A 27,036-nucleotide genomic window follows, 5' to 3' on the forward strand; every position below is an offset into this window, starting at 1 on the left:
CTTCTATACTGACACCTACCAAATGAAAATTTCCCTTGGAGTAAATCACCTTCATGGTGACGGAAATGCACTCAGGGAAGTGACGTTAGCTTGGCGCGCATGCGGAGGCCTCACGCTCAGAGTGCATGCGCAGGAGCCGTTGCTGCCGGCTAGGCGCGCCTCTGCAATAAGTACCGGCTGGGCGTACCAGCGCAGTAACACCCGGCACGAGCAGTTGCTGCACATGCGCACTCAGACACACACGAGGAATTCAATTACTATACATATAGAAGTGCAAATAGGTAAAACAAGGGGTGTGTGTCACGCTCGCACGTTCTAAGTCAAACTTCTTTGCATTTTGGCACTGAAATTGTTTTCATTTTAATTAAAAACCATCACAAATACAATTTCTGTGACAAAACACAAGTGAGTACCATTGGCTCATATTTTTATTATCAATCCTATCTTAAGAATAGTTTTTCCTGGGACACCCCTTTTTTCTGGACTAATGTGGACTTGTTACCTTTGATAAATTTGTGTTGATGATCTGTTATCACATCTAACATATATAATACAGTATATTGCTTTTTGTGTTGGTCACTTTTTGATAATTATATTAATTACTAATGATTTATACTAATTTAACTTTCTAATTCACCCATTTTACGCACGCCATGTTGTCGATATTCAAGGGCACTACCTATAGTTGGCTCAGACGCTCAAGAATCCTCCTGATAGAAATTGTGCAGAGAGGGTAAGGGGCCCCAGTTTATAGAAAGGAGCCTGAGCAGGTGGCACTGCAGCTTTAATCCCTTCAGTGCTGGCGTAGAGGTTTGCAATACATTGTTTTGCTCTCAGGATTTCTTCTCTGCCACTGATTCCCCAAGTACTCTCGTTTCAGAGTGGTGTCAAGAAGAGGGGAGGTGAGTGACTCGTCCAACGAGAATGTTGGCAAAGGAGCCAGGTACCAATTCGTTAAGACGATGACGTGTAGTGTTCACCTGCCAGCTGGTTAAATGGGTACTTTAATTATCCAAGCAACTTGGAGAATTAATTAAGCCCGGTTTTGCATGGATAAATTCCATGTCGTTTATTGCTGACAAAGTATAGATTACAAAGGATTTCACACTATGCTCCAATGCTCATTGTTCAGTACAAGTTCATTTTACAGCCACAAGCAGGGGAACCCAATCTTCCCTCTACATGTATATATTTAGCATATAATTGGTGCCCTATTCTGTTAGGTGCCCATGTTAAATTTGCTTGAAATCAGTCTGTAGGATCAAAATATATTATTGGTGGATACATTAATATAAAACTCACAGGTTGGCTTTTAAGTCTAATTTCCAAATGGCATGAATATATTAGGTCCATTTCCATAACAGGTTACGGAGAAAAGTTTCATCATGTTACTGCCACACGTGTAGCTTTCAACATAACAGCGTTGGATAAATAAGGAACATGAGTACTAGATTGGTGATAGATAAAGAACAGGTGGCTTTGAAGAACGAAAGCAGAGCTTTGTCTGATGCAGTGATCTTCCTCTCTCAAGGAAAGAGAAACGCAATGTGCTTTATCAAATACAAGGGTGAAATTGCCTGGATGTTTCCTCTACACAAGGATGCACATCCTGATTTGCGGCTCTGAAGCTGTCGTAACGCCTTCAGTTTTATTGCTCCTGCATGTTTTTCTGAGGTGTAGCCATTGTGTGCCAAGCTATTTGCAGGACGGCTTGAATTTAATTTAGGTGCCATAATTTACTCAGATGGTCATTATACACCTACAGTTTAACTCAGATGAAAGAGCAGCCAAACGCCGATCTGAATTCAGAAAGTGAAGTCCTTAATAAACACCTGCATTGTTTTATTAGCGATGGCCCGCATGCTAAAGGTGGGGACTTCTTGCTTGAATAACAGGAAGAGCAGATGCAGTTCAGACTTCATTCCATAGCACTTGTGGGAGCTGGATACTGTATAGCACTGGTGGGCAGTGTGTGTAAAACCAGCCTGAAAGGTCTCACACGGAAAAGCTAAGAACCAAAAACAAGAGAATATAAAAAATATCTTAGTTATATGAAAAGTGAAAACATCAAACAACCATTTGGCTGCAGCAGCAGGCTGTTAACTTAATTTTAACCCCTTGAAAGCCAGAGGGGCCAGCAAAGCAATGGCTTTTCTGGCACTCAAGGTGTTACAAACACATTTTCTGTAAATGTCTCTAAGGCTGCGGCCAGGGTGCCGCTGAGCAGGCGGGCGCGCTCATGCTGGCCGCGATGAAACACATTGCGGCAATGTGTGTGGCCAGCGTGACCAAGCGCCTGAGCATGCACGGCGCTTAGCTGCTTGCCAAGCAAGCAAATTTGAATTTGCTGCTTGCGCTGCCGAGCATGAGCGCCCCACTGGCCTAAGGCTGCGGCCCCGCTGGTGCTGACTGTGCTCATGCTTGAGCAGTGACGTCACCAGATCTCCAAGCATGAGTGCCGGGTGTCCCGTCTATTTTGCAAGCGTGCGAGTGGGGGCATTGGGGGCTTGTTGAGCGCGATTCAAACTCTTTTTTTGTCTCCCCAAGCACCAAGCTTGGGAGAGCGTGCGTTCCCACGCACACCGCGTGAGCGGGGATGGGACGATTTAAATAGCAGGAACTAAACTCGGCAAGCGCCGCGCGCTCAGTGCTAGCGTGGACGCAGCCATAGTAAAAACTCTTATGCTGTGCACAGTGATTATCTTTCCCTTGATGTACTATTCTAGATAGAGCTCTTTGTAACTTTCAAACTTTAGTGAATAGAGCAAAAATGGCTGCCATCTCGATGTAGAAAACAATTAATTTGCTGAGCAATAGTTAAATTCATATACTACAAATTTGTTGAGGAGAAATGTAGAATAAAAAAAAAAAAGATTGATCGTAAAATATTTTAAGAGTAATTTACATTCCTGTGACTTATTAAAAAATAATTATATATAATGAGGGCAAACCATTGATATAGAAGATTTCTACTGGTCGCCACAGCAAGGCTGTCCCTGGTGGCCAGATAGCAAATATTCGTCTTTGGGTGTTTAAATTTGAATATATTTTGATCTGAAGGACTTGAAGGTCACAGAAACGTGGTTTGGCTCTTGGTTCCCCCCTCTCCCCTGAAAGGGTCAAGAAACACAAAATGTCATGATTTCTTGATCATAAGGGTTATGTCAAAGACCCTTGTTTGGTTACACAGCATACTGTAGATCTCTCCATACTACTTTGAGCTGTCTGAATCTTCGGTATTATCTTCGCATTTAGGGTCCAATTTTCACATAAATATGCGAGATTGGGCAAAATACATAGGTCAAACTTTTTTTTGAAGCACAGTGAAAGGTTCCCTTGAAAGATTGTATTGTTAATTCTAAATGCGCTCCATACTATTTTTATTCTCCTGTTGATATAATTCAAAAGGTTCCCACTCATTGTTACTTGCTGGCCAAGGTAGAAATTCCCTGATTTCTTCTAGTTCTATTCCATTTATTTTATATCTTTGCAGAGTTGATATTTGTTGAACATCACTGGTCTTGCTTAGATTTATATGGAGGCCTTCGGTGAGTTCTCAGATTTGTTGCTGGAGATCTTGTGGACGTATAGCAAAAATAAGCGTCATCTGCAAACCTTAGGTGACTGAAGTATTCGCCGTTCATTTTGATTCCGTTTTCTTCCAAATGCAATGCCTTGAACAATTCAAGTGTTGCTGTGAAAAGCTTTGGAGAAATGGTGTCTCCCTGTCCCACTCCCTTGTTGATCTGTATCTGGCTTGCATATTGATGTAATCTAACAGTTTGTAGGAGACGAGTGCAGAGGTACAACCAGGGAGACATAGATTGGGGAAATTAAACATTGGCTTTTATTTAACCCGTATCTTAAAACAATACAGTTTTAAGGCAGCATATAAAATAAACCAAAACAGGACAGTGACACCCACACTTCATTAGCCATAAAATGGACAACATCCATTACCTTCAGTGAGAAAACCTTATTTGGTGCTTAGTATGTTAAACAAATAAATATTTGTAGAAATCCTTTAACACCTGTTTAATGGATTGTTGTGGTGTCTCTTTTAGCTGTATTTTCTATCTTTGGACTTTCTCTTGCCCACCATAGCACGCTGGGCTGTAATTATGAAGGCCCATACTGAGGAAAGCATGGTGCCAGAGAAGGAGGGGTGGATAGTGGTTTCTGTGTTAGCGACTATCAGACAGGAGGAACACCTATGAATCAAAGGCCGTCATTCAGCTAAAATTGACTAGTCTTCTACAGCAGCAGGGCAAATAGAAGCCTGAACTTTAGCCTTCAAAATCGCTTTGTACTATTTTTAGCAATACTTAATACAGGTAACAGAAAATTTATTTTTTCTCACTAGAAGAGTCTAAGTGACATACTTTTACTAAATAGAGGTTTAGGGTTGCAGTTTCAGCATGCTGGTCACACCCACAATCCTGGGAGTGAAACTCTATGGGTTTAGTCATTTAGTCATTAAAGATATAGGGTGTATACAATCCTGAACACATTTCCATATTTATTTTATTTTTTTTATAATGACTGCCATATAAAGTTACAGAACAGGTCTAACTACACAGAGTACTTGTAAGTACCTAAGTACATGCTAAGGTCATCTTGCACCATTGTGCTTCAACAAATGATGCAGGGTCTTCTTCATTAAGCTACAATATTGCCGATTGTGCCGAAACTGTTGGCATCTCGACTTGAATGAATAAAGCCCACTGTCTTCATAGTATTTGGATGTTTAAAAAATGTTTATTGAAGCTTCCGTTATCCCCACAAAATGAATAAATGGTATTGGCGTGTTTAATGGGTTAACCATTAGGGGCTTATTCTATATCAGTCGAAGTTATCAACATGGTCGAAAAATTCCTTTGACTTGCCCTTAATGGAAAACTGTACTGATCGCTTGGTTGCTTATTTCTAGAATAAATGGGTATTGCAGCTCATAGGGGTTATTACGGTAGCCTCTGTTTGCTTAGTATGTGTATGTGAAGAGCAGCCATTTTTTTTTTTTAATGAAATGATAGGATGAGTTTGTCTTTCCTGTAAAGGGATAGTCGCCATGCTGGAAAAATGTTCACCTTGCCAGCAACTTCTGATCCTGTGTATGTCAAATTCGCATTCCCTTTCCATTCTTGGCAATCGTCTTCAGTAATACAAATAGTGCAGACTACCATTTACATACTACTTTCTAACTGGAAATTGTATTTGCATCTCCAGGAGTCAAAATCTACAAAACTAAAAAGAAAAAGTGCAACCTTCATAGTGCAGTATTTATTACACAGAGATAATAACATGTAAAAATGCACTCACAAAAAGAATGGGTGAAAAGGTTTCTGTAAATGCTGAAGTGTTCCTCCAAACTGTCTTGGGCTGAATCTGGCTCAATCCATTGGGTGCTCCGTAGTTACCCACATGTTCTTGTACATCACTTACGGTGACATAATCTGTGCTCCACTGCTGGTATGATCTTCTGCGACCATGTCTCACTCACGTGTAGTGTCTGCATGTGTGTTCTACCACTATGTGTACAAAAGCCATACTGGGTCAGCACTCAAAAAATAAATCAAATAAAATAAAAGACTTACGTTTTGCTTTTGGTCTCAACAAGTTTCTTCTATAATGTACCAAAGAAAAGCAGCAATACATAAATCAGCACACACAGGGAGAGGAAAAGTTAGCAGAGAAACACTGTTATATGTGCACAATAGAGCAACGTTTCCAGGCCCCCTGGCCCCTTCGTCAGACTTTATCATAATGTCCATCCAAGGAGGTTTAAATAGTCCTTGAGGACACACACCTGCCCCTGGTCAGCGTTTCTCTGCACTGTGCACCCATTACAGTGACATCCCACAGCTGCTGCTGAGGCTGCCTGCACTTCCCATCAGTGAAACGCATGGAGTCATTACACACAGTCAGGGCATCTAAAGCCTCACTGAAATGCTGACAGACAGATGCGACCTGTACCACATAAAGTGGAAATCAAATGCTGTTACCCGGTGAAACGCAGACCAAGATCACAGTTACAGTTTATTGGTACACAGACGCAGGCACTAGACATGAGTGAGACGCGGAAGATCAAACCAGAAGTGCAACGTAGACACGGTCACCATAAGCTGCCTGATATACGAGAATGTGTGGGCAACTATTGAGCACACTCGGCATTTAGCCACATTCAGCCCAGAGACACGGTTTGGAGCTACACACCTGTATTCATAGAAGCCTTTTTACCCATGATTTCTGTGAGTGCATTTTTACATTTGTATCTCTATTGTTTAATAAATAATGCACTATGAAGGTTGCCGTTGTTATTTTTGTAGATTTTTATATTGTGCATTAGGATTAGAGGGTCTGACTGGGCCTTCTGCTTGAATTAGTAGCACTATGGAATTTCTCATTTCAGAACTTTCTTTATTAGCCTTTTTCACTTCTGTTTTTTTTAGATCTACAATATTTTTTGTATGAAGCTTTATATCTGTACACTGATTTAGAGTTGTATTGCCACATACTGTACATACATTTTAAACTATATATACTTTTTAAATGGTGATTTAGACATTCATATAATTACATTATCATGGCATTGGTGTGATACCTTGTAACACAAATCTTTTTGGGCTTATACTCATCCGGGCTCGTGTACGAGAGATTTTTCTGGATTTGTGTGGATGAGTGTTAGTCCTTTTATTATTGTCAATTTAAGGAGCTAAATGTTAAAAAGAATAGCATATTCCAGCAAAACAAAGGAAAGAGAGATCTAAAAAAGATCATTGTGAGATAGCTTGTCAAATTTTCGATGCAGATTAGCCGCTTGGTTTTCAGCATTAAATTGTTTTACACCCTATTGGACTTATTCAATAAAGTGTGCCAACATTGATCTGGCATTATCACCCCTTTATTGAACAAGCTCCTATAGTTCTATAATCTTTGTGATCCTGTATGTCCCTGTGGTGCTGTTCTGTAGGTTACAGAGGTATAGACTCAAACATCTATCTTTCTGGCTAGGGCTTGAGAATAGAGCTTACCATTCTTTCCGTCACTGCGCTCTGTTGGTAAATAGCGGGAGATGGCAAGTGTGTAGAAGGAGCGTAGAGCTGACCTTCTCTGCTCCAAGCTAAATTTCACATCTAGCAAGAAAGATAAACAGCCATCAGCATTACTGCAGATTCAGACATGCATATAATAATGAGAATAACACGAAACTTTGTGGCTGAGATACCTTTTTTTTATACCAACATATGAAGTGTACAAGGATGTCTTGTGCCTAAGCTTCAGAGATTGCAGAGGTCTCGTCACCCAAGTCACAAAATGACCAACAACACAGGTTTAGTAAATGGTGCTAAGCCATAAACTCCTTACAGGCCATTTAAATGAATGGGCCATTACATGTCTTACGTCTTAGCACCACTTACTCAATATGACCCACAATATCTACATGATCAGGTATTTGACCACAAACCTTTCATTTTCAATTCCAAATTGTTGGCCGCTATACCCCACCTTCCATTTCTAAAGGTAAAGTGAGTGAAAGCTGTAAAAATGGCCAACCCACCCCCGCATGTCTTGGGTCAATAAACAGAAGGGCATCACGTAAGAAATGAAATGCTTCAATCACTGTTGGTGGCCTGTAATGTGCAGTGCCCCTTTGCCACAACTACTCCACTCCACTTAGAAAGTGTTAACGAGAACTTGCAATTAATTCATTTGGATGGTACAAATAGACCTGAATAACCTTTGCAGATTCTTTTTTTTTCTTCACTTTTTCTTAAGAGATTTTTAGAATTATGGAGATACAGAAAGCAAGACGGGAGGGAGAGCTCCGTGATTACTGGCATTCTGGGATATGGAGCTATAAAGCAGGTCTTTCCAGAATGACTATGAACCAGGGTGAGGTAGTTTCATCACCAAAAGGTGTTGAAGTGTCAGTATATACTGTAGATGAAATGAGCGGTTATAAGCGATGGAAAAGAAACCTTGGATAAGGTAACCAGACGCCCCGGTTAACCCGGGACCAATAGACCCCGGATCTATTTAGGAGCGCCTCTCACATTCTTGTTTGTCACTATAAGATGCATGCACCCGCCACATCAGAGCACATCATTACTTGTATATTGTTTATAAGATCTTACAAAAAAAATAATTAAACGTACATTTATTCCTGAATAAATTTTAACAATAGGATAATTCCACTCCCTTTCAATTTAAAAATCTGTGCATCTGCTTAAAGATGCAATCCCACAAAGTTGAATTTCTTAGGGGCTGATGAATGGGGTGGTGTTGATCAGCCATGTGTTTTATTTTCCTATATTTCACGCTGTCCTTATCAGAGTCCCCAATGTTAAGGTGGGGAGGAGGAACTCAGGCTGTACAAGAACTTGCTGAAAATGACATTACACAAAAGGGGAAATCAAACCCCTCCACTGTCGATCGAGATAGATAGATAGATAGATAGATAGATAGATAGATAGATATATATATATATAGATAGATATATATATATATCAATGAGTAAAAAAAATGTTATTAATTATCCAGATGAAACCCCTTAAACAGGTGACTGGAATTAGTTCACTTCTGTCCCAGGATGGATTTGCCCTTTAAATTGGATATATTTATATAAAAGCACATACACTCACCACTTTTTACAATCACTACCCCAGACAGTGTCTGAAATACAGCCCAAAGTGTGCCCTACCTTTCACTTTATGAGACAGCTTGCTGTGTGAAAAGTAAAAACAATAAAGGGAAGGGAAAATGTATGTTCACCTGATTTCTGCATATCCTGCACTGGGTGAGCCTGCACGGTGTATAAACTTTTGCTCAGATCCCGATTTATCAATAAGATACTACAAAGAAACACAAATACATTAGAGAGGGGAATGAAAGTGCGCGCACCCAAATATTGCACACCAGGGTTTACACTTTGCTATACCCGCTATTGTTCATAAACATATGGCAAGTTTCTAAAAATATGTATTCATGACAAAATAAGGCAAATCCACGACTTTGTGAATTGCATGAGCAGCTAACCGCCACAATCTTCTGAAATAATTTAAAACTTACTTTACACCTGTCTTGTAGTTGCAAGTAAACTGAATTGTATGAATAAAGAAGAAAACTAAGTGCCTTCAAGTGCAAAAAAATGTGATTCAAATGAAAACATGTGGGTCACAAATTACGTGGGCCATATATAGCTTCCCTATTCTTCATATCAACTGCAGACCCAGTGAACAAGAACAAACTACATTGGGGGACATTCAGTGAACACAACCCAAACTATTTAGCAGTATTATTTACACAGGATATGGTGTGGGCGTTCAAAGCAAGTGTACTGTATACGGTATTTAGCTTGTTCCTTCGCCTTACTAGTGCACCTCTCATTCTGTTTTGCATTTGTTCTGAACCCTACTTTACAATTTCTCTCTTTACTGCACATTGTTCTTGTGATGTTCTCCCCTGAGCCGCATGGGGTTGCATGTGGCTTGAGGCATGCTGTTTAGACAGCCCTGTTATATAGGGTTCCCAAGACACACACACACACACACACACACACACACACACACACTAAAGGAGCATTGTCTGTCTTTAGAAATATTAAATAAAACACAAATCATTAAAACAAAAAACTAAATTCTGCAATACAAGGTGCAATAATCTACTATCTCAGTGAAAACACCTTAAAAGAACTCTATAAAAGTAGCAATAATAATAAAGTACCTTCCTTCATTCAAACAGTTTAATTAATTTATTCGGATAAATATATATATATATCCAATCATTTATTTATTTACTAGCTCAAAATACCCGGTGTTGTTCAGGAATTCTAAGAAACCAACCTTCGCTCCCCTCCTCTCACCGCCCGACCCCCATTCCCCTTCATCCCACCTTCTTTTAATACATTATGAAGTCCCCAATACTTTCCGCCTCTCCCTCCTTTTCCAAGTATTCTTATATTCTTCTCACGTGTCAACTGACTTCCTCTTTCTTTAAGTCATAGAATTAAAACTAGAATGTAAACATCATGCTAAATTTGGTCACGATATCTTAGGCCGTGCGTATAGTGCCCGCGACGGGCGACGGCGGCACCGCCGCCCAAAAACAAATACTATAAGCAAACGCGGCGGCGGCAATGTAAGCGCGACGGCGACAATGCGAAGGAGCGACGTTGTGTAGCGGACTTTGGAAGCTGGGAATATTTGATTTTTCAAGGGCTGTCGCCTCATGTGACAGCCCCTGAACAAATCAAATGCCCGGAAGCCCGTGACGCCACCGCAAAGAGAAATATAACTTTCGCTAGTGGCGTCGCGTCGCCGGTCCCGGGCACTATACTCGCGGCCTTAAAGAAGTGTCCAAATGCATAGCGAGCAGACAAACAATTTTCTACAATAGATAGTAGATTTGCAGTTTGCAGGCTCTTTACAGGCATCGCTCTGCTCATCTGACTTTAGTCTTCCCAGGAGAATCTTGTTTGGGATAACTGCCCAAAGGCAAGTCTGAGTCTAGGATTGTACCAAGACATTGAAGAGAGGGCGACATTTTATAAGAGGCTCATGCTGTGCTTAATAAAATTATTTTTCTTTTTTTAAGATTTAGGGAGTGACGCAGTTTTGAATAATTTCCAGCAGATTTCATTGATTAACATTTAAAAGTGATTTTTAGTGAAACTTGTGAGTCTACACCACTGAATCTTACTTACATTAAAGTAATATGCATCCAAACTGGCACAACTGTAGCCACTTCTGTACTTAAACCTTACTAAACAATCCACTTGGAATCTACCAACAGTCGCACTGTAGAACATGGAGAATGTAGATGCCACAGAAATCTGGTTCCCAAGCAAATGTACTCACAAGGACTGATAAGGTAAAAAAAAGGATCAGAATGAAAGTTGTGCTGGATGACAAAATTATACTAAACTAAGACATTTGAAAGAGAGAACAAAGTGTGTCAAAACTGGTAGGTAACCATCCCATAAAAAGATAGAAAAAACAAAAGGATTATGACCAGCCACATATCTACCGATAAGTTGTCAATGAAATCTATAAGCTACATTCTCAGTCAATTATCTGCCAAGGCAGAACAGGTGGTATTGCTGTTGCAAAGGCTTGTATGTTGGTGCATCAATACAAGAGAGTCAAAGCTTTTTTTTTTTTTTTTTTAAACAGGGCTATTAGATCTTTGAAGAGATTGCAGTGCTTCATTATGAAAGACTGACATGCTGTTATGGCTACAAGGGGTACATAACTTGTTTTGTATATAATGGTATGGTGCTTACCCCAGAATTCCATGATGCAGAGGGACAGAAGCTGGGAATGATCTCAGCTGTACCCTTAAGCAGGACTTGATTGGATCCAGAACAGGCTTCCAAAACCTTTCCACTAGCTGCATAGAAAGCAAAAAAACAAATATGGGGTTTCCCAAGTTCCAATGGAGGCATGAGAACTCATACCATGTACAGTAGCAGCACATCTAGAGATTCACAACCAAAAATTATTATGAAATTCAAAGGAAGTCCTTCTACTCTGATTTCAGAATACTGTATTACTATTTGTAAATATTTCCTGATTTCAATCTAGCAACAAGACTCCAGAAGGGCATGGAAAGCTAGGAATAAATCTCTCAGTTGAAGTTGTACATCTACCTCAGTCTCAACTTTCTGCAGGGAAGGATTTGGCCCGCAAAGAACACATACATCAACCCCAGGCACCAGCTGAAAGGTGAGCAGTCTGTGGGGAACCTTAAAAAGACAAGAAATTGCACCATAATCATATCTTAAGTTGTGCGAACCTGCCGAGATTTGCAAACCTGCCGAGATTTGCAAACCTGCCGAGATTTGCAAACCTGCCGAGATTTGCAAACCTGCCGAGATTTGCAAACCTGCCGAGATTTGCTTGGACTCAATTTTGATCCAACTTTTGGTGCCAAAAGTTGGATCAAAACAGGCCAAATTGTTCAAATTTCAAAGCATACCTTTTCGCCATAACCAAAAAGGGTAAAATTCTCTGTTTGTTAAAACGCGCAAAAAGTTTCATTATATTCGTTGGACAGGAGACGTTCGCATTAGTGAGCTGGTTGGGAACGGAATTAACAGATGCTTAAGTGATCAATTTAGCAAACAGAGGATTATCCAATGCTTTTCATATTAGGGGTAGAGCAGAAAGATAACCAAAAGAATTCCATCTTTATAAATACCACAAGAAAGACAAAGCACAAATCACAGACATACATCATTCAATAGCAATAAACAGTATATTTTTAAGGCTCCCACATGTTAATGCTCCCACATGCCTTGGCCAACTCCTTACCGTGGGGCTACCTTGAGGCAGATACACTGGGTAGTCCCGTGATGAGTGAGGTGCCAGAGAGGCCACCAACCAGCCCAGCAACATCACCTCCTGGGGTGCCAGCCTCCACCATTTCTCTGTGGCCACCACTACTTTCCCTCCTGCCATAAGGCACCCAAAGTTGCTCTCTGCTGCCTGGGTGAAGCTGTCAAGACATTCCTGTAATCAAAAACAGAGTGGAGGATACACTCGTTCTTATGGACCAAATAGATTTTTTTTTTTAAATGGTACAATTTCTGGCAGTTATGAGTGAGTTAATAGCTTTACCTCGTTGGTGCAAACCATACCAATGGAGCCAACCTTTTTGCCAGAGATTAAGCTATGCAGGCAGAGGTGTGTGGAAGGCAGCTACAGGGACTCCTTTGTTAAAATTTGAGAACACTAATATTGACTAAAAGAAGAAGAAAGCTTTAGAACAAGGATGCGCAAACTTTTCTGTTCACGCCCCCGTCTGCTCTCCCCCCTCAGCGGCATCATATGATGTCACGCCGTGTCGCCATTTGACGACGCGTTGCCGAAGAGCCGGCTGAGAGCAGGTAAGAGAAGTTACAGAGGCCTCATGCCTCCCCCGGCATTTAATTTAAATGCCTTGGAAAAGGAGCGCGGGCCTCTGTAACTGCCGCGCCCCCCTAGAAAATCCCACGACCCCCCCCCCAGTTTGCACACCCCTGCTTTAGAGCACTATAATTTATACTGTTTTAGCAAATAAGTTTTTAAGGCAATAAGTAGAGATCCAGTAATAGCCAGAGACAGTTATTAATAACGATTTACCAAGTTGTCAACAGCAACAGTTGCCCAAGTATAGAATAAATTGTACTGCAATGTTTTGCCAGAAAAAGGGGATCAGGAAGTCCGTCTCCTTCATGACAGCTGGATTTAAATTGGAATAAAAGGGTATTGCCTGCTTGTGATGAAACTGAACGCAAGACGGGAGTGGATTGACACATTTATTTATTTGTTTTTGGTATAAAACTAGTTCAAATTATTAATATTGTTTTACTTTTTAGCATTGCCATTGTAAACAAATGATTTGGATGTTTTTATCCAATGTAAATTATTAGCTTCCCCATGTCTTTTGTTTACACAATAATTATGGTGCCTTGCTTAATCACACAGACAAACATACATATAATCTGATATACTTGAATCTAATGTTCCTGAGGGGAGGCTGAACAAGTTTGTTTTTCACAAGACAACCATGTAAAAAAGGTCACTTTAAGGGCAAATGAATCTTTCTAAGAAAGTCTGTTACACTGATCACGGTTTTTCACACCAACAATGAGTAAAACACACTGACCTTATCTCGCTGTGCTTCAGGCACCAACATCATAGATTGTCATCTCTACAGGGCAGGGACTGTGTCTGTAACATTCCTGTGTGCTGCATATCACGCACTATACTGTAATTGTGAAGCGCTTTGGGTCCCATTGGGAGCAAAGCGCTATATGAAATGAAGCTATTATGATTATTATTATTAAACTAAATCCACACACTGACCTGCAGAATGGCCCCATCCTGAGCAATAATACAGTCAACACATTGAGTTAAGTCTCCCATCTTCTCATTCTCCATTAAGAAACTGTCGATCAACCTGTAGCATGCCTGGGGAAAGCAGCAGAGTAAGTACAGGTGTGCGGGTCGTCAGTATGTCCCATGTTCTCCACTTTGTACACGTTTGAGCTTCACTACTGTTAAATATGCAATGCCGTTTTCTGTACTCAAAATCACTATACTATAATCCTTTACGTATCGTTTTTATGTCACAAAAATGTCTATTCCATACTTTATGAAAATAAGGCACTGAGGAACATATATAAATATATAAATAACACTCAAATGTTCCCAGCACTAAAAATGAAAACCAAGAGTAAACACATGGACAGTCCCAATGACTTATAGCCCCATAGTATGGTATTCTATAACACGCCTTCCGATGTCAGAAAACACCTTACTGCCAATTCAAATGAACAGTAATTCTTCTCTCTCCGCTTCTCATGCCTGGTGAGCATTTATTTTCACAATTACACAAGAAAAGGACCAATGATGTTAAAATGCAAGTGTTCATCATGCAGAGCAATACAGCACTGTAAAAAATACACAGGCATCTTTCCATCTAAGCGGCATCAGTGCTTTGACTCCAAATCGAAGCAGTTAAGTTACATCAATGAAATAACAACGTTTCTGTACAGCATATTGACTTAAAATGTTTCTTTTTCTCCCCCCCCTAGCACAAACAAAATTTTAATTAGTTACATCTTTTAACTTCAAGGACAAATTGGTTACATAGATCAGGTTGAAAAATAAATAAATAAGAGATGTCCATCAAATTCAACCTATGTTAAATTTAGACGACAGATACTTATCCTATATTTGTATTTACAGTATTTTGATCCAGAGGAAGGCAAACTAAAAACCCCAGTGAAACATTATTCAAAGATGTCTCATAAGGGGAAAAAAAAAAAAAATTCCTTCGTGACTCCAATAATGACAATCAAATTTCTCTCTGGATCAACATCCTTCCTATGTTTACTTATTTGGTATATCCTTGTATATCTTTCCTTTAAAAAAAATAAAAATGTCCAACCATTTTTTTTGAAGATACCTACTGTATCTGCCATCACAGTCTCCATGGGTAATGAATTCCACATTTTAACTGCCCTTACTGTAAAGAACCCATTCCTTTGTTGCTGGTGAAATCTCCTTTCCCCCAACCTTAAGGGGTGACCCTGTGTCGTTTGTACTGCCCTTGGGATGAATAGTTCTTCAGTAACACTTACCCTCAGATCCTTCTTCAGTCGCTCCACATTTTTAATATTAACTAGGTCCTCCAAACCAATCACAAGAACCTGTAACAGCCATACACAAAAAAGGGTTTATAAATGTGACTGGCAAACAAAATCACTATCCAACCAAATTTATATGGCGAGAACCAGATAACGTGCAGTGAACAATATATTGACTTCTGTTCACTTGTGGAGACCAGGTGTCTTATTGCATAGCACTATTCAGTAAAATATGTTATTTGAACTGAATCACTGCACTCCAAGCAATGGGAAACAACCTCTCCCCCCCTCCCCCCCCCCACCCCACTGGGGTCAGACTCACTCTGGCGGCCAATAAAAGCGCTGTGACATCATCGGGAGATGGTATCGCAGCATTTGATTAGGTGGCCTGGCATCCACCTTTGCTTTTTTCTTACATGGTATGTGCTGGCAAAAGTTTAAATAAATAATATCTCAGCAGTCGGGGGGGGGGGGAGGGGGTATTGCTGCGCTAAACCATACTAAATAATAATATATTCATCGTCACATTGGAATGTGTAATGTCTGCTTCTCCTAGTCCATTATTATTATTAGTGTTGCATTATCTCCCCAATCCAATATTTGAAAGTCAATAAAGAGGTAGTGGAGAGGCTCCCTAACAAGATTCCTAAATGAATGTTCAAGAAATGCACTCGTATGAGAGTTTACAATGCAAGTATCGTTAGACTCTATTCCTGCTACGTGCAAATGTTTTACAAAAATACAGCGTAAATTGGAGTATTTTAAAATGAACACTATTTAAGGTTAAGATATTGCTTTTATTTTTCCACTTTGATTTAAAGTTGTACAGTCACTGAATTTAAGAGCTATGTTCCCTAAGTAGATTGATTTCATTATAAACACTGAAAACGATAGTTACTGGAAATCACATAAAATAGAAAGGAAGGCAACCCAACTACCAACAGGGAATCCTGGCTGGTGAGTAAAGAGAATTGAGATTGTAACTGAGTACTTCTAAGGCTACGCTTATAGTGCCGGCGACGGACAGGCTACGGTCGCTGGAAAATCAAATAGAGATGACTTCCAGCGATCGCGACCAATCTGTCGCTCCGTCGCGCTTACTATAAGCTCACGCGTAGGCGGAAATGCATTTGGTTTATCGCGTCGCTGTCGCCAGCACTATAAGCGCAGCCTCAACCAGAGGTGCCAAAGCATTAGTGATACAGTAAGATGACTGCAGTTTTGTTACTGCTTTCAAATCCTCACTGATTGGGGATGCAGGGTAATGCAGGAAGAGACTTACCATGGCACTGAAAACATTTTCCAGAAGTCTGTTTAACGAGAAGTCACTGGCACTGCTTTCAGATGACATCACAATTAAGTTGATGCTTAAGAAAAAAGGAATAGTATATGAAGGAGGGTCAGAGAAAGGTGCGGCATTGCTGATTAAACCAAGCCTGGGAATTGATTCATTTAAAGCCACCGGCAACTTGAAATTTAAAATTTAAATGCACATGTTCCACAGCATCAAAGTACCAGCGCCTCAGTAATTTATGCTCTGGCAACCTATAAATGAAATACCTTACTGTATAATAAACTCTTATGAAAGACGTTTTCTGTGATTTTTCATACCTTCACCACTGTTGCTTGCAGCCCACATGCTGAACGAAGTGAGAAACTATTTGAAAATTAATGAGTGATGAACAATAAAAACACTTAATACAGCTCAACCCCGTTACAACGCGAATCCGCTTATAGCGCGATGCAAGTGTGGCTCCCAATTTTCGTATTTATGAATACTTTACAACACGATTATTGGTATCTTAAATACTTTATTGTACAATGCATACAATTGTGCATTATTTCTAACGCGATCCGCTTATAATGCGATGTGATTTTTTGGACCTCAAGCAAAGCGTTACAAGGGGGTTGAGCTGTAATTGTTCAGTCATTAGTGAATTCAAATGGGAGAAAAAAGATAGCGCACTGCAAAATAATGAGGGACTGGAGGCAAAAAGTAGAAAAATATAAAAATGCTTTAATTAAGATGCATGATAGCCTAAGCTAAGGAGAACAAAAAAGAAAAAGGTATCCCTAACGCGTTTCACACCATAGGGGCGCTTTATCAAAAGGTATTATCCGTTAGTAAGTGCTCACCTTATGTAGCCACTCGAACACGGAAGTAAATTCGCGCCAAAACCATCATGACGTCAGATGGTAGGAGACTATGGTGGAGGAGCTATGGAAGCTCTAAAGGGTAAAAATACTTCCATGTTCGAGTGCAAAACAAGGAAGTCATAAACATACCCAATACAGTTGGCTATAAAATAATCTAAAGGAGCAAAACATCATATGTTAAAACAAGAAAAAGAAAGAATGATCAAACAAAAAAATAATAAAAGATCCTAAACAAGAATAATGTGAAACAAAAAAATACACGCTGTAAAAGCAAGATTATGGAGGATCTGTCTTATGGAAAAACTGACGGGGATACAAAACGACACAGTACAGAAATACATAGATGTCTGGGAACCGTGGAGAACCTATATAGGAAATAGATATCTTTCAAGGGCTACTCTCCAGTCCTGAAAATCAAGAAATGGGTGAGGCAAAAACACACTAGCTAGGGAAATTAAAAAAAAAAAAAAAAAGAATCAAGAGCTTCGCTACTGAGACAACCTTGGTGTGATGGGAATCGTAATGGTATAAATTGCAGTGGTGGGCCTGGAGGGTATCCAGTATCCAGTATCCAGTATCCAGTGTCGGATACTCTACAAATGCATGGAGGTTAAGCTGGTATGACAACAAAAGAAATGAATATTATAAAAGCAATGACAATTCCTTCTTTTTCTTTTTCCCCTTTTAAGTCTTTTGAGTTAATTTTCTGTATTCACTACTTTAAACACTGTAATAACAGTGATGTCATTATTGTCTCCCCATTGAATGTGTTATCCATATGATACAACTGTATGTGACTCGCAAGTAACATGTTCCCCTTTTTGTGTTTTGTACCCCACTCCCCACTTTTCTTAACAAAACAAAAAAAAACAAATAAAGAATAAGTTTACAAAAAAAAAAAAAACATAAAAAAACGGAACCTCTAGTTACCATGGTGACCAATAGTACACAAATAAAAAAAGGTTAAAACAACAACTTTATGCAGACATAACAAATAAAGTTTATCCTATAGAGCAGGGTTTCCCAAACTTTTTTTTCCGTGACCCGGTTATTTTTGAACTTCTCCTTCGTGACCCACTAAAATTTTTATCGCCTATACTGGCCTATAGGGCCTGCACAGACACACACACACACACACACACACACACACACACACACACACACACACACACACACACACACACACAGCCACTGATACACACACACACAGCCACTGACAGACACGCAGCCACTGACAGACACGCAGCCACTGACACACACACTGATACATACACACAGCCTCTGATACACACACACGCAGCCACTGATACACACACACACGCAGCCACTGATACACACACACGCAGCCACTGACACACACACACACACACGCAGCCACTGACACACACACACACACGCAGCCACTGACACACACACGCAGCCACTGACACACACACACGCAGCCACTGACACACACACACGCAGCCACTGACACACACACACGCAGCCACTGACACACACACACGCAGCCACACAGATACACACACACACTGATACAGATACACACACACACACACACACACACTCGCTCTCCCCTATACCCACACACACCCGCTCTCCCCTATACCCACACAGACACAAACAGTGAATTACAGGCAACGACGGATGTGAGTGACTGGAGAGGGGGCCAGGGGCACTTGGGTGGGAGGGAGGTGACCAGGGGCACTTGGGTGGGTGGGAGGGAGGGGACCAGGGGCACTTGGGTGGGTGGGTCGGAGGAGACCAGGGGCACTTTTAGGGAGGAGACATGGGGCACTTGGGTGGGTGGGTGGGAGGGAGGAGACCAGGGGCACTTGGGTGGGTTGGGACATGGGGCACTTGGGTGGGTGGGTGGGAGGGAGGGGACCAGGGGCACTTGAGTGGGTGGGTGGGAGGGGACCAGGGGCACTTGGGTGGGTGGGTGGGTGGGTGGGAGGGAGGGAGGGGACATGGGGCACTTGGGGACCAGGGGCACTTGGGGACCAGGGGCACTTTGGTGGGTGGGAGGGGGACCAGGGGCACTTTTGGACCAGGGGCACTTGGGTGGGTGGGAGGGGGACCAGGGGCACTTGGGTGGGTGGGAGGGGACCAGGGGCACTTTGGGGACCAGGGGCACTTGGGTGGGTGGGAGGGGGACCAGGGGCACTTGGTTGGGTGGGAGGGGGACCAGGGGCACTTGGGTGGGTGGGTGGGAGGGGACCAGGGGCACTTGGGTGGGTGGGTTGGTGGGAGGGGACCAGGGTCACTTTTGGACCAGGGGCACTTGGGTGGGTGGGAGGGGGACCAGGGGCACTTGGGTGGGTGGGAGGGGGACCAGTGGCACTTGGGTGGGTGGGAGGGGGACCTGGGGCACTTGGGTGGGTGGGAGGGGAACCAGGGGCACTTGGGTGGGTGGGAGGGGGACCAGGGGCACTTGGGTGGGTGGGAGGGGGACCTGGGGCACTTGGGTGGGTGGGAGGGGGACATGGGGCACTTGGGTGGGTGGGAGGGGGACCAGGGGCACTTGGGTGGGTGGGAGGGGGACCAGGGGCACTTGGGTGGGAGGCAGTGACTGGGTGGGGTGACTTACCTTGCCGCCGGACGCTTTCCCCTGCTGCCCCCGATATCCCCTGCTGCCCGGGACGGGAGGTGGGCTCGGGAGGGGGTGCCATGGGAGGTGAGCTCGGGAAGCTGGCTGCGGGGGGAAGCTGGCTGCGGGGGGAAGCTGGCTGCGGGGGGAAGCACGCCGCAGTAGGAGCTTGAACTTCCCCCTCCGTCCCACGTAACGTGCGGGCCGCAGAGGAGCTGGTACTTCCTCCTCCGTCCCACGTTGGGAGCGGGGGGGAGGAACGGAGCAGGCCCTGCTTGCCCTGCGCAAGCGCGCGGGACCGCAGGGGGAAATCGCCGCCATTTTTTTTAAATTGAGCAGGGGGGACGGGAGACACCGCGCGGCCAGCCTCGCCGCGACCCGGCAATTTTGGTGCCGTGGCCCGGTGCCGGGTCCCGACCCACCTTTTGGGAAACGCTGCTATAGAGAAACTCCTACTGTATGGAGATATGCACATGTATATCTAAACCATAACTAATTCTAAATAGTTGTATGAAAATATATATATATGCATAAACAAATATAAAGATAAAGATAAGAATAAATAATGTGCAAACATGGATATTATGAAAAGATATTTAACCACACTGTGCAAAACTCTATGAGATATAATATAACATATAAATACACTAATAAATGCTTAATAATATAGAGAAATGATGGTATATGACAAATAAGGAAAAGAAAATCAATACAAAGAAAATCAAAGCAATAAAGAAGCTCAATATATGAAATATTGTAATAATTGCAAAAATACAACCACTTTACAAAAAATGAATGAGCTCCCAATCTTGATTGATTCCAGCAGGAAATAATGAATCCATGCTATATATCCAGAACATCTCACGTCTGTTGAGCATGTTTAACCTATCGCCCCCCCCTAACGGGGGGTGAAACATACTGAGTCCATGCACCATTTATTTCAAGGTCTAAACCGCGATGATCCAGAATAAAGGGTAAAAAACGGAGCACTATCCAAAGCAAAACATCACAAGGTGGTGATGTTTTGTTTTGGATAGTGCCCCGTTTTTCACCCTTTATTCTGGTTCTTCTTTGCTACAGACCAGCACACCTGGGACGGGCTGAGACTCATGGAGGACGGAAGGCTTAACCAAGGAAGGAAAAAGGTACTGGCTTTCGGCATTTAATATCATCTTGTCCCGCTCTATTCCAAATCTTGAACTACTTTATGAAAGCCATTATTGCGAGTACTGTGGTTGTCTCACTAGGCTAAGAAATCTCTTTCATTGAGTCAACGCATGAAAGTTTCTCTACATAAGCCTCACAACCCAATTAAAAGCTGCCCAGATTGCATATATAAGCTCTTATTATTATCTGCATTTTATGCTTATTACTACCCTTTAGCTGAGCACCATTTTTGACTCTGGACTCTAAACCATGAAATTTTGCTCACTTTGGGGGACTGCGGTGAGTACAGGGCTTAATACTGGGAAATAAAGGGAAGGCCAGGAAAGCGCCCTACAGTACATCATCAGTGACGGTCGCATTTTTCACTCACCTGTCATGAAATGCTCTCCACACCACTCTGGTGTTTTCAGTGCAGGTGGATGTCAGGAGCACACCCTGGTTACTAGCGAACATGTGCACGCCATTTAGCGATCCAATAACAGAAAATGTTAGCTGGAATAAACAGAAGGAAATGTCACTGTAGAGCCTGCAATACAGTGCTCTGCCATGGCCTGCAGAGGGGAGGATTAGACCTAGCTGCTGAAAGTGTATTTGTTCTGCTTAGCCAGAATACGATGCATTTACTGTAACGGCTGGAAAAGTTATACAACACTTCATAGTGATTGCTTGTCTTTGTACATATATTAATTCTTGATTTCATTCAAATCAGAGTGCAGAGAACAGATATTTCAACATGTAAGTTTTAAGCAGCAATCCCTGCTACTAACCATAATAAATATTTCCTCTCTCTTTACCATTAGTGCTTTTGTTGAAGTGTTGACCAATTCTGCCTTTTTTACTTTCTGCAGCTGCATTAATTGCTAAAAATGTGACTCCTGGGGAAGTTAATACGGCCACTGGCATCACACACACACACACACACGCGCACACGCACACACACGCACACACACGCACACACGCACACACGCATCTCACATCTCTCACACACACACACGCATCTCACACACACACACGCATCTCACACACACACTAGATGTTGGCAGTGAAATATTAACCAAGTGAAACCTCAGCAAAAAATAGAGATGTAGGGAAAAAACAAAAAACAAAACCCCACCCACAAGAAGTAGATCTGTGCACCACAAACTAATGGTTAGCCAATTACTTTCAGTTATCCCATTTTCATTTTTTGGGTGAACTTCTATATATATTTAAGTGGCAAAACCACCTGGAAAAAAAAAACAACTTAAAATAGGTTTCTAGTTAAGTAGTAACAGCCCGGGTCACCTCAGCCCCATCAGACCAGTTTCACTACTTTGAGGATTAATAGGTAAAGCTCTTTAAATTGTGTGGATTATATGAATGGATTCCGATTTTAACTGAATACAGCGGACTATCTTGCTCTTTCGGTTAAAAACAATAAAACACCAGAAATCTTTTCATATTAAATTCCACCTCTTGTGCATCACGGGGATCATAAAAAGTTTTTAAAAAAAATAAAATAAAAAAGTGCACCAATCAAATTCATCAAAGCATCAAATTCAAATGCATTGTTACAGATTTTTTTTTTTTTTAAATAAAATGAAAGACACAAAAAAATAAACACAGAAAACCGGAACCCCTAATTGCATGTTACAAAATTCTCTCTTAAGGCAGCAGACCAAACAATATCCTACGTGTGTGCTTTTTAAAAATAAATCAGTTCTCTTTTTTTTTTTTTTTTTTAAATGCTACAACAACTGCCATTTTAAATGTATTATAAATTAACAAGCATTTGTTTCTATAGCAACCATTTACAAAGTCACATCCCCATCCTCTTCTGAAACAGGCTCTGGCACACCTGCCTTCGCTCTAGCAGTGCACCAATCGTATCTAGTGACTGCCTGTTCACACGATCTTCCACACAGAACTTTACATCTTTGGTCCTCTTCTACTGCACTGACGGCCATTTACTGAACCATTAACTGAACCCCAAATCATTCGCCTATTGATCACAGGAGAACGTATCGATTGGCAACGTAGCTAATGACTTATTGTATGAATTGTATTGTTGCACATATTAAAGGGATTTTTTTTTTTTTAAACGGCAGCTTGGACTGCTGCTTTAATAAAACATGAAAAGTGCTGGGCGACTCCTTATTAATATTCAATAATTATTATCCTTGTTCCACGTTTCAGAGACCTTTGTTTATTGATCATTAGTGGAGTGGACAACCCACAGTTGGCAGCACCTAACGTCGTTTTGGATTTTTTCCTTTTTATGGAGTGCATTTCTTGTCTACTTCTCAGCAAACCTCTCTCTTGCTAGCACGCCTGTAACAGAAATCGCTCACAAAGACCTATAGTAGATGACACTAGTTCTGGGCAGTTAACAAACTTTACCACGAATCTCAGGTACAAAATGATGTGCTGTACCAAGCACTACTAATTACTCAGCTATGTGGGTGTAGCTGCACTGGTACTTTTAGATCATACACCAGATATTACTTTTTATTTTTATATAATGTTCATTTTAAAACGATATAAAATCATTAACGAATGCTCAAGTAGAGAAGTAACAGAGAAAAAGCCTGTGAATCTCAACAGCGACATCTGCTGGAGAATGTATGTTATGGTATTTAAACAAATGTGCCTTCCTTTTTACAGTAAGGCCTCGGCCAGGCAGGGAACGGGCACGCTGGCGCTCGTGCGCTGCGCCCTGCTTGGCCGGGCGATTCGTGGCCCGGTCGCGACTTAACGGAGCTGGTTCTTGGGCGAACCGCTCACGTGACGCACTTGCGAGCAGCAAATTCAAATTTGCATGCTCGGACAGCAGTTAAACACCGAGCAGGCGTGCCCGCTCACGCTGGCCACACACATTGCCACAATGTGTTTCATCGCGGCCAGCCCGCTCAGCGCCGCCCTGGACGAGGCCTAAGGGTGAGATTATACCAAGAGCTGCAGGGCGGTAGCGCTATTCTGTGACGTCACCCTGTGCTGCCGCCGAGCGGCATCTTGATTATACCGGGGAGACAAAGCAGAGGAGGTTTAGAGGCGTTGCGGAGGCGTGGCCATGAGTGGTTCGCCATCATTGACTGAACCGCTCATGTGACATGGCCGTCGGCAGATAAAAATTTGTTTTTAAGTCTCTTCCCCAGCCGTTCGCATTGCAGTACGGCGCCCTGCGACCATCGCCATGAGCACTTTAATTGTATGTATGATACTTGTTTGGGTGCGGTTTCAGTATAAACACGGCCTTGAAGAAGCCAACAAAGTATCTTAGAGAGAAAGAATCAATTCCAGAGCAACATTTGGAAAAAGGGTGATAAATACAAATATACTGTGACAAGCGCTTAACCTGAATAATACAGTGCAGTGCACAAATAACTAAGCAGCCTGGTAACCTACTGAGACATCTCATATGTCTCAAAACATAACAAATATATACAAATATAGATATAAAACCTGGCGCATTCACGAAGAAATAAAGTGCTGGAGGAAGCACACAGGAGCCTTTTCTGATAATTTTTACCCCGTGAAGAGAACTGGTCTTTGTCCTTATGAACTTTGAACTGAGTTCAATTCTCACCGGCTGTTCAAGGTTGCAGAACTAGGACAATTGTTCACTATATCCTTCATTTTGGACTATATACACCATTCACATATGCGCCAGGTTTTATATCTATATTTGTATATATTTGGAAAAAGGGAGTGAAGTATTATGATAATGTTCCAGGTGAAATATGCATAACTGTGCAGTTTAGATCTAATTCTTATTCTATTAATAGACGGGAGAAACAAGTCCAGACATAGATGGATTTTCCTGAAGTGGCAGTCACTGCATTGTTCTGTAGGCTTATTTACTTTAATCTATTTATGCCTACATTATGAGGCGAATAGAAACAAAACTTAAAAGTTAATCCCTAGAAGGACAATTAACAGTGATTTAGACTGTGCTCCGCTAATAAAGCAGATTCTCCATGGATGTGCATTACCATTTCTTTCCCCAGAAACCAGACTCTCTTCTTAAGTATTTTAAAGAAGTTGGGCATAGGACTAACGTTTGTTCGTTGCCAACATTTTGGGTCAAGATCACCCTTGGCTGAGTGTTTGTGGTGTGCAGCCGACAAAGACATGGGACATACACAAATGTGTCCTTGACAGCACAGAGTAACAGATTAGGTGGAGCAATGTATGCATACACAACATGACTAATACAGTACATGCTGTATTTGCAACAGACGTTTTCAATCATTTTCTAAAGCTTTTACAATCATAATTTATTAATGTATAAAATTCCCCTCCTAAAATACAAACGAATCCACTTGGATTTTTGTTTTAGAATATGTATACTGTATTACTGATTGATGAAATTTATATTTAAATTACAATTATTATGCCATTTTTTTTAAATTTGGATTATTATTGATGTTGCAGGCATCAACAAAACCAAGAAGATAATAACAATGTAAGTAATGACTGCATAAAATCAAAACTGATAAAATTAAATTAGCATATCACAATTAATAATTGGGGAAAAGCTAATATAAAAGCTTAAACCCACACACAAATCAATTACTGTGTTTCAAAAAGCAAAGACATATAAGAGGATAAGTATCAAACTTTAGTAATTTGCAACAAACATGTACCAAAAACGGAGAATCTTCATTAATTTGGGAGCAGCAACATATGTAGGAATCTTTCTTCTTACATTTGGTACAGAAGTAACGTCACCTAAACCTGGTGGATTGATTCGGTGCATAGACAGAGGAAAGCTGCACCACTTACAGGCGGAACGTTTCATCCATCTCATTATAATATTGCTCTCTCCTCCGCCTATAAATCACTCCCCAAAACGCTCACAATGCCCGTGCAGCAAATTGGGCTAAAAAATGGTGCAAAACACCCTGATACACAGTAAACAATTTGCACCAGACAACACTTAATACATATTTCCCCTAATTTTATACCCACCTGCATATCTCTGTTGATTATATAACTTTAAAATACATATCTTTTCAGGAAAGGATTAATATATATATTAATATATATATTCCACTGTGCTCTGTCTGCTTCCCCTCACCTGCCTGGTACTGCCCTTGCTCCTGCAGTACAGGGGCACCCCGCTGCTGGCCGTCAGACACAGGAGGAACACAGACGACTCTTCCATTCCTCTCACAGGCACAGAGAAACAGCACTTTCCTCTTAGACAACAAACCAGCTGGCAGCTGCCATCTTGCGCTCCTGAGGCATGATGGGAAAGGAAGCCAACGTAACAAGACGCCGTTGCTAGGTTACCGATGGGATTTGCTGCTTGATGATGTCACACTGAGCTAGCGATCAGCCCATTTAGAGCAGGGGATTCTCGGGTTACAAAGCTCTCTGGCTGTGAGGGAGTTAATTACAATCATAAGAATCATTTATGTTGCAGTTGATAATTGGTCCCACTACTATACATCTTGGGATTTCTATTTTCAATATGGAAAATACAAAGTATTGTAGTGAGAGGTATAAAACCTGCCTGCAATAAACCTGTAAGAAGAATGGATGTATATGACTTTTTTTTTTCTTAACCTGTTGCAGATAGGGGCCATTACAGGGTGTATGGTGCATATACCTGCTGGCAACAGGAGGGCTGAGTCGTCCGCAGATGGTAGTGGGGACACAGGAACAGGCTTCTGGGGTTCATACCCCACATATCTCCTTAGCACTGCAGCGCCTCCATCTGCCGTAGGCTCCAGGACCTGGAGGTGATCTCCCACGGTAGAACTTATTAATTCTCCCCCCCAGTAAGGTCACGCACAAGGCAGGAGGTATATAACAACAGGAACGGTTTATTCACTCTGTACAGCACAGTTACACGGCAGGCTTCTGCCCTATGCAGTACTCTCAGCTCTCACTGAATGATGGTCCTTGGACCGTCACTACAGGCCAAGGGCACCCGCAACCTTCCTAGCTCTTCCCCACCTCCCTATCAGAGGCACACTCACTCTCCCCCCGGAGGGAAGAGCACATG

The 27,036-nt window shown here is 41.7% G+C and overlaps 1 protein-coding gene across 2 annotated transcripts; it reads right to left on the bottom strand.

Moving 5' to 3' along the window:
* Nucleotides 1-1,033: 1,033 nt before the first annotated feature.
* FUZ (fuzzy planar cell polarity protein) lies at nt 1,034-26,277 on the bottom strand. Of its 2 annotated transcripts, XM_075605700.1 has the most exons (11): nt 26,104-26,277; nt 21,415-21,536; nt 16,416-16,500; nt 15,128-15,196; nt 13,848-13,952; nt 12,312-12,509; nt 11,648-11,743; nt 11,282-11,388; nt 8,773-8,852; nt 7,032-7,133; nt 1,034-2,008 (listed from the first exon to the last, which is right to left on the bottom strand). In XM_075605700.1, exons 1-11 carry the CDS (start codon nt 26,188-26,190, stop codon nt 1,806-1,808), a joined length of 1,254 nt encoding a protein of 417 aa, XP_075461815.1. In that variant the 5' UTR covers nt 26,191-26,277; the 3' UTR covers nt 1,034-1,805. The 2 variants fall into 2 exon arrangements, with proteins under 2 accessions (XP_075461815.1, XP_075461816.1); XM_075605701.1 differs by lacking the exon at nt 11,648-11,743.
* Nucleotides 26,278-27,036: the final 759 nt, after the last annotated feature.

Source organism: Ascaphus truei, chromosome 6 (assembly GCF_040206685.1).
Source record: "Ascaphus truei isolate aAscTru1 chromosome 6, aAscTru1.hap1, whole genome shotgun sequence".
In the NCBI taxonomy this organism is placed as follows: Eukaryota; Metazoa; Chordata; class Amphibia; order Anura; family Ascaphidae; genus Ascaphus; species Ascaphus truei.

Excerpts from the sequence above, each read along its gene's own strand:
- FUZ (XM_075605700.1), bottom strand. The coding sequence starts at position 26,190 with ATGGAAGAGTCGTCTGTGTTCCTCCTGTGTCTGACGGCCAGCAGCGGG. Across the intron at positions 13,953-15,127 it reads GACTGAAGAAGGATCTGAGG|GCATGCTACAGGTTGATCGA; the intron begins GTAAGTGTTACT and ends TGCTTTCCCCAG. Across the intron at positions 11,389-11,647 it reads TGCAGAAAGTTGAGACTGAG|CTAGTGGAAAGGTTTTGGAA; the intron begins GTAGATGTACAA and ends CTTTCTATGCAG.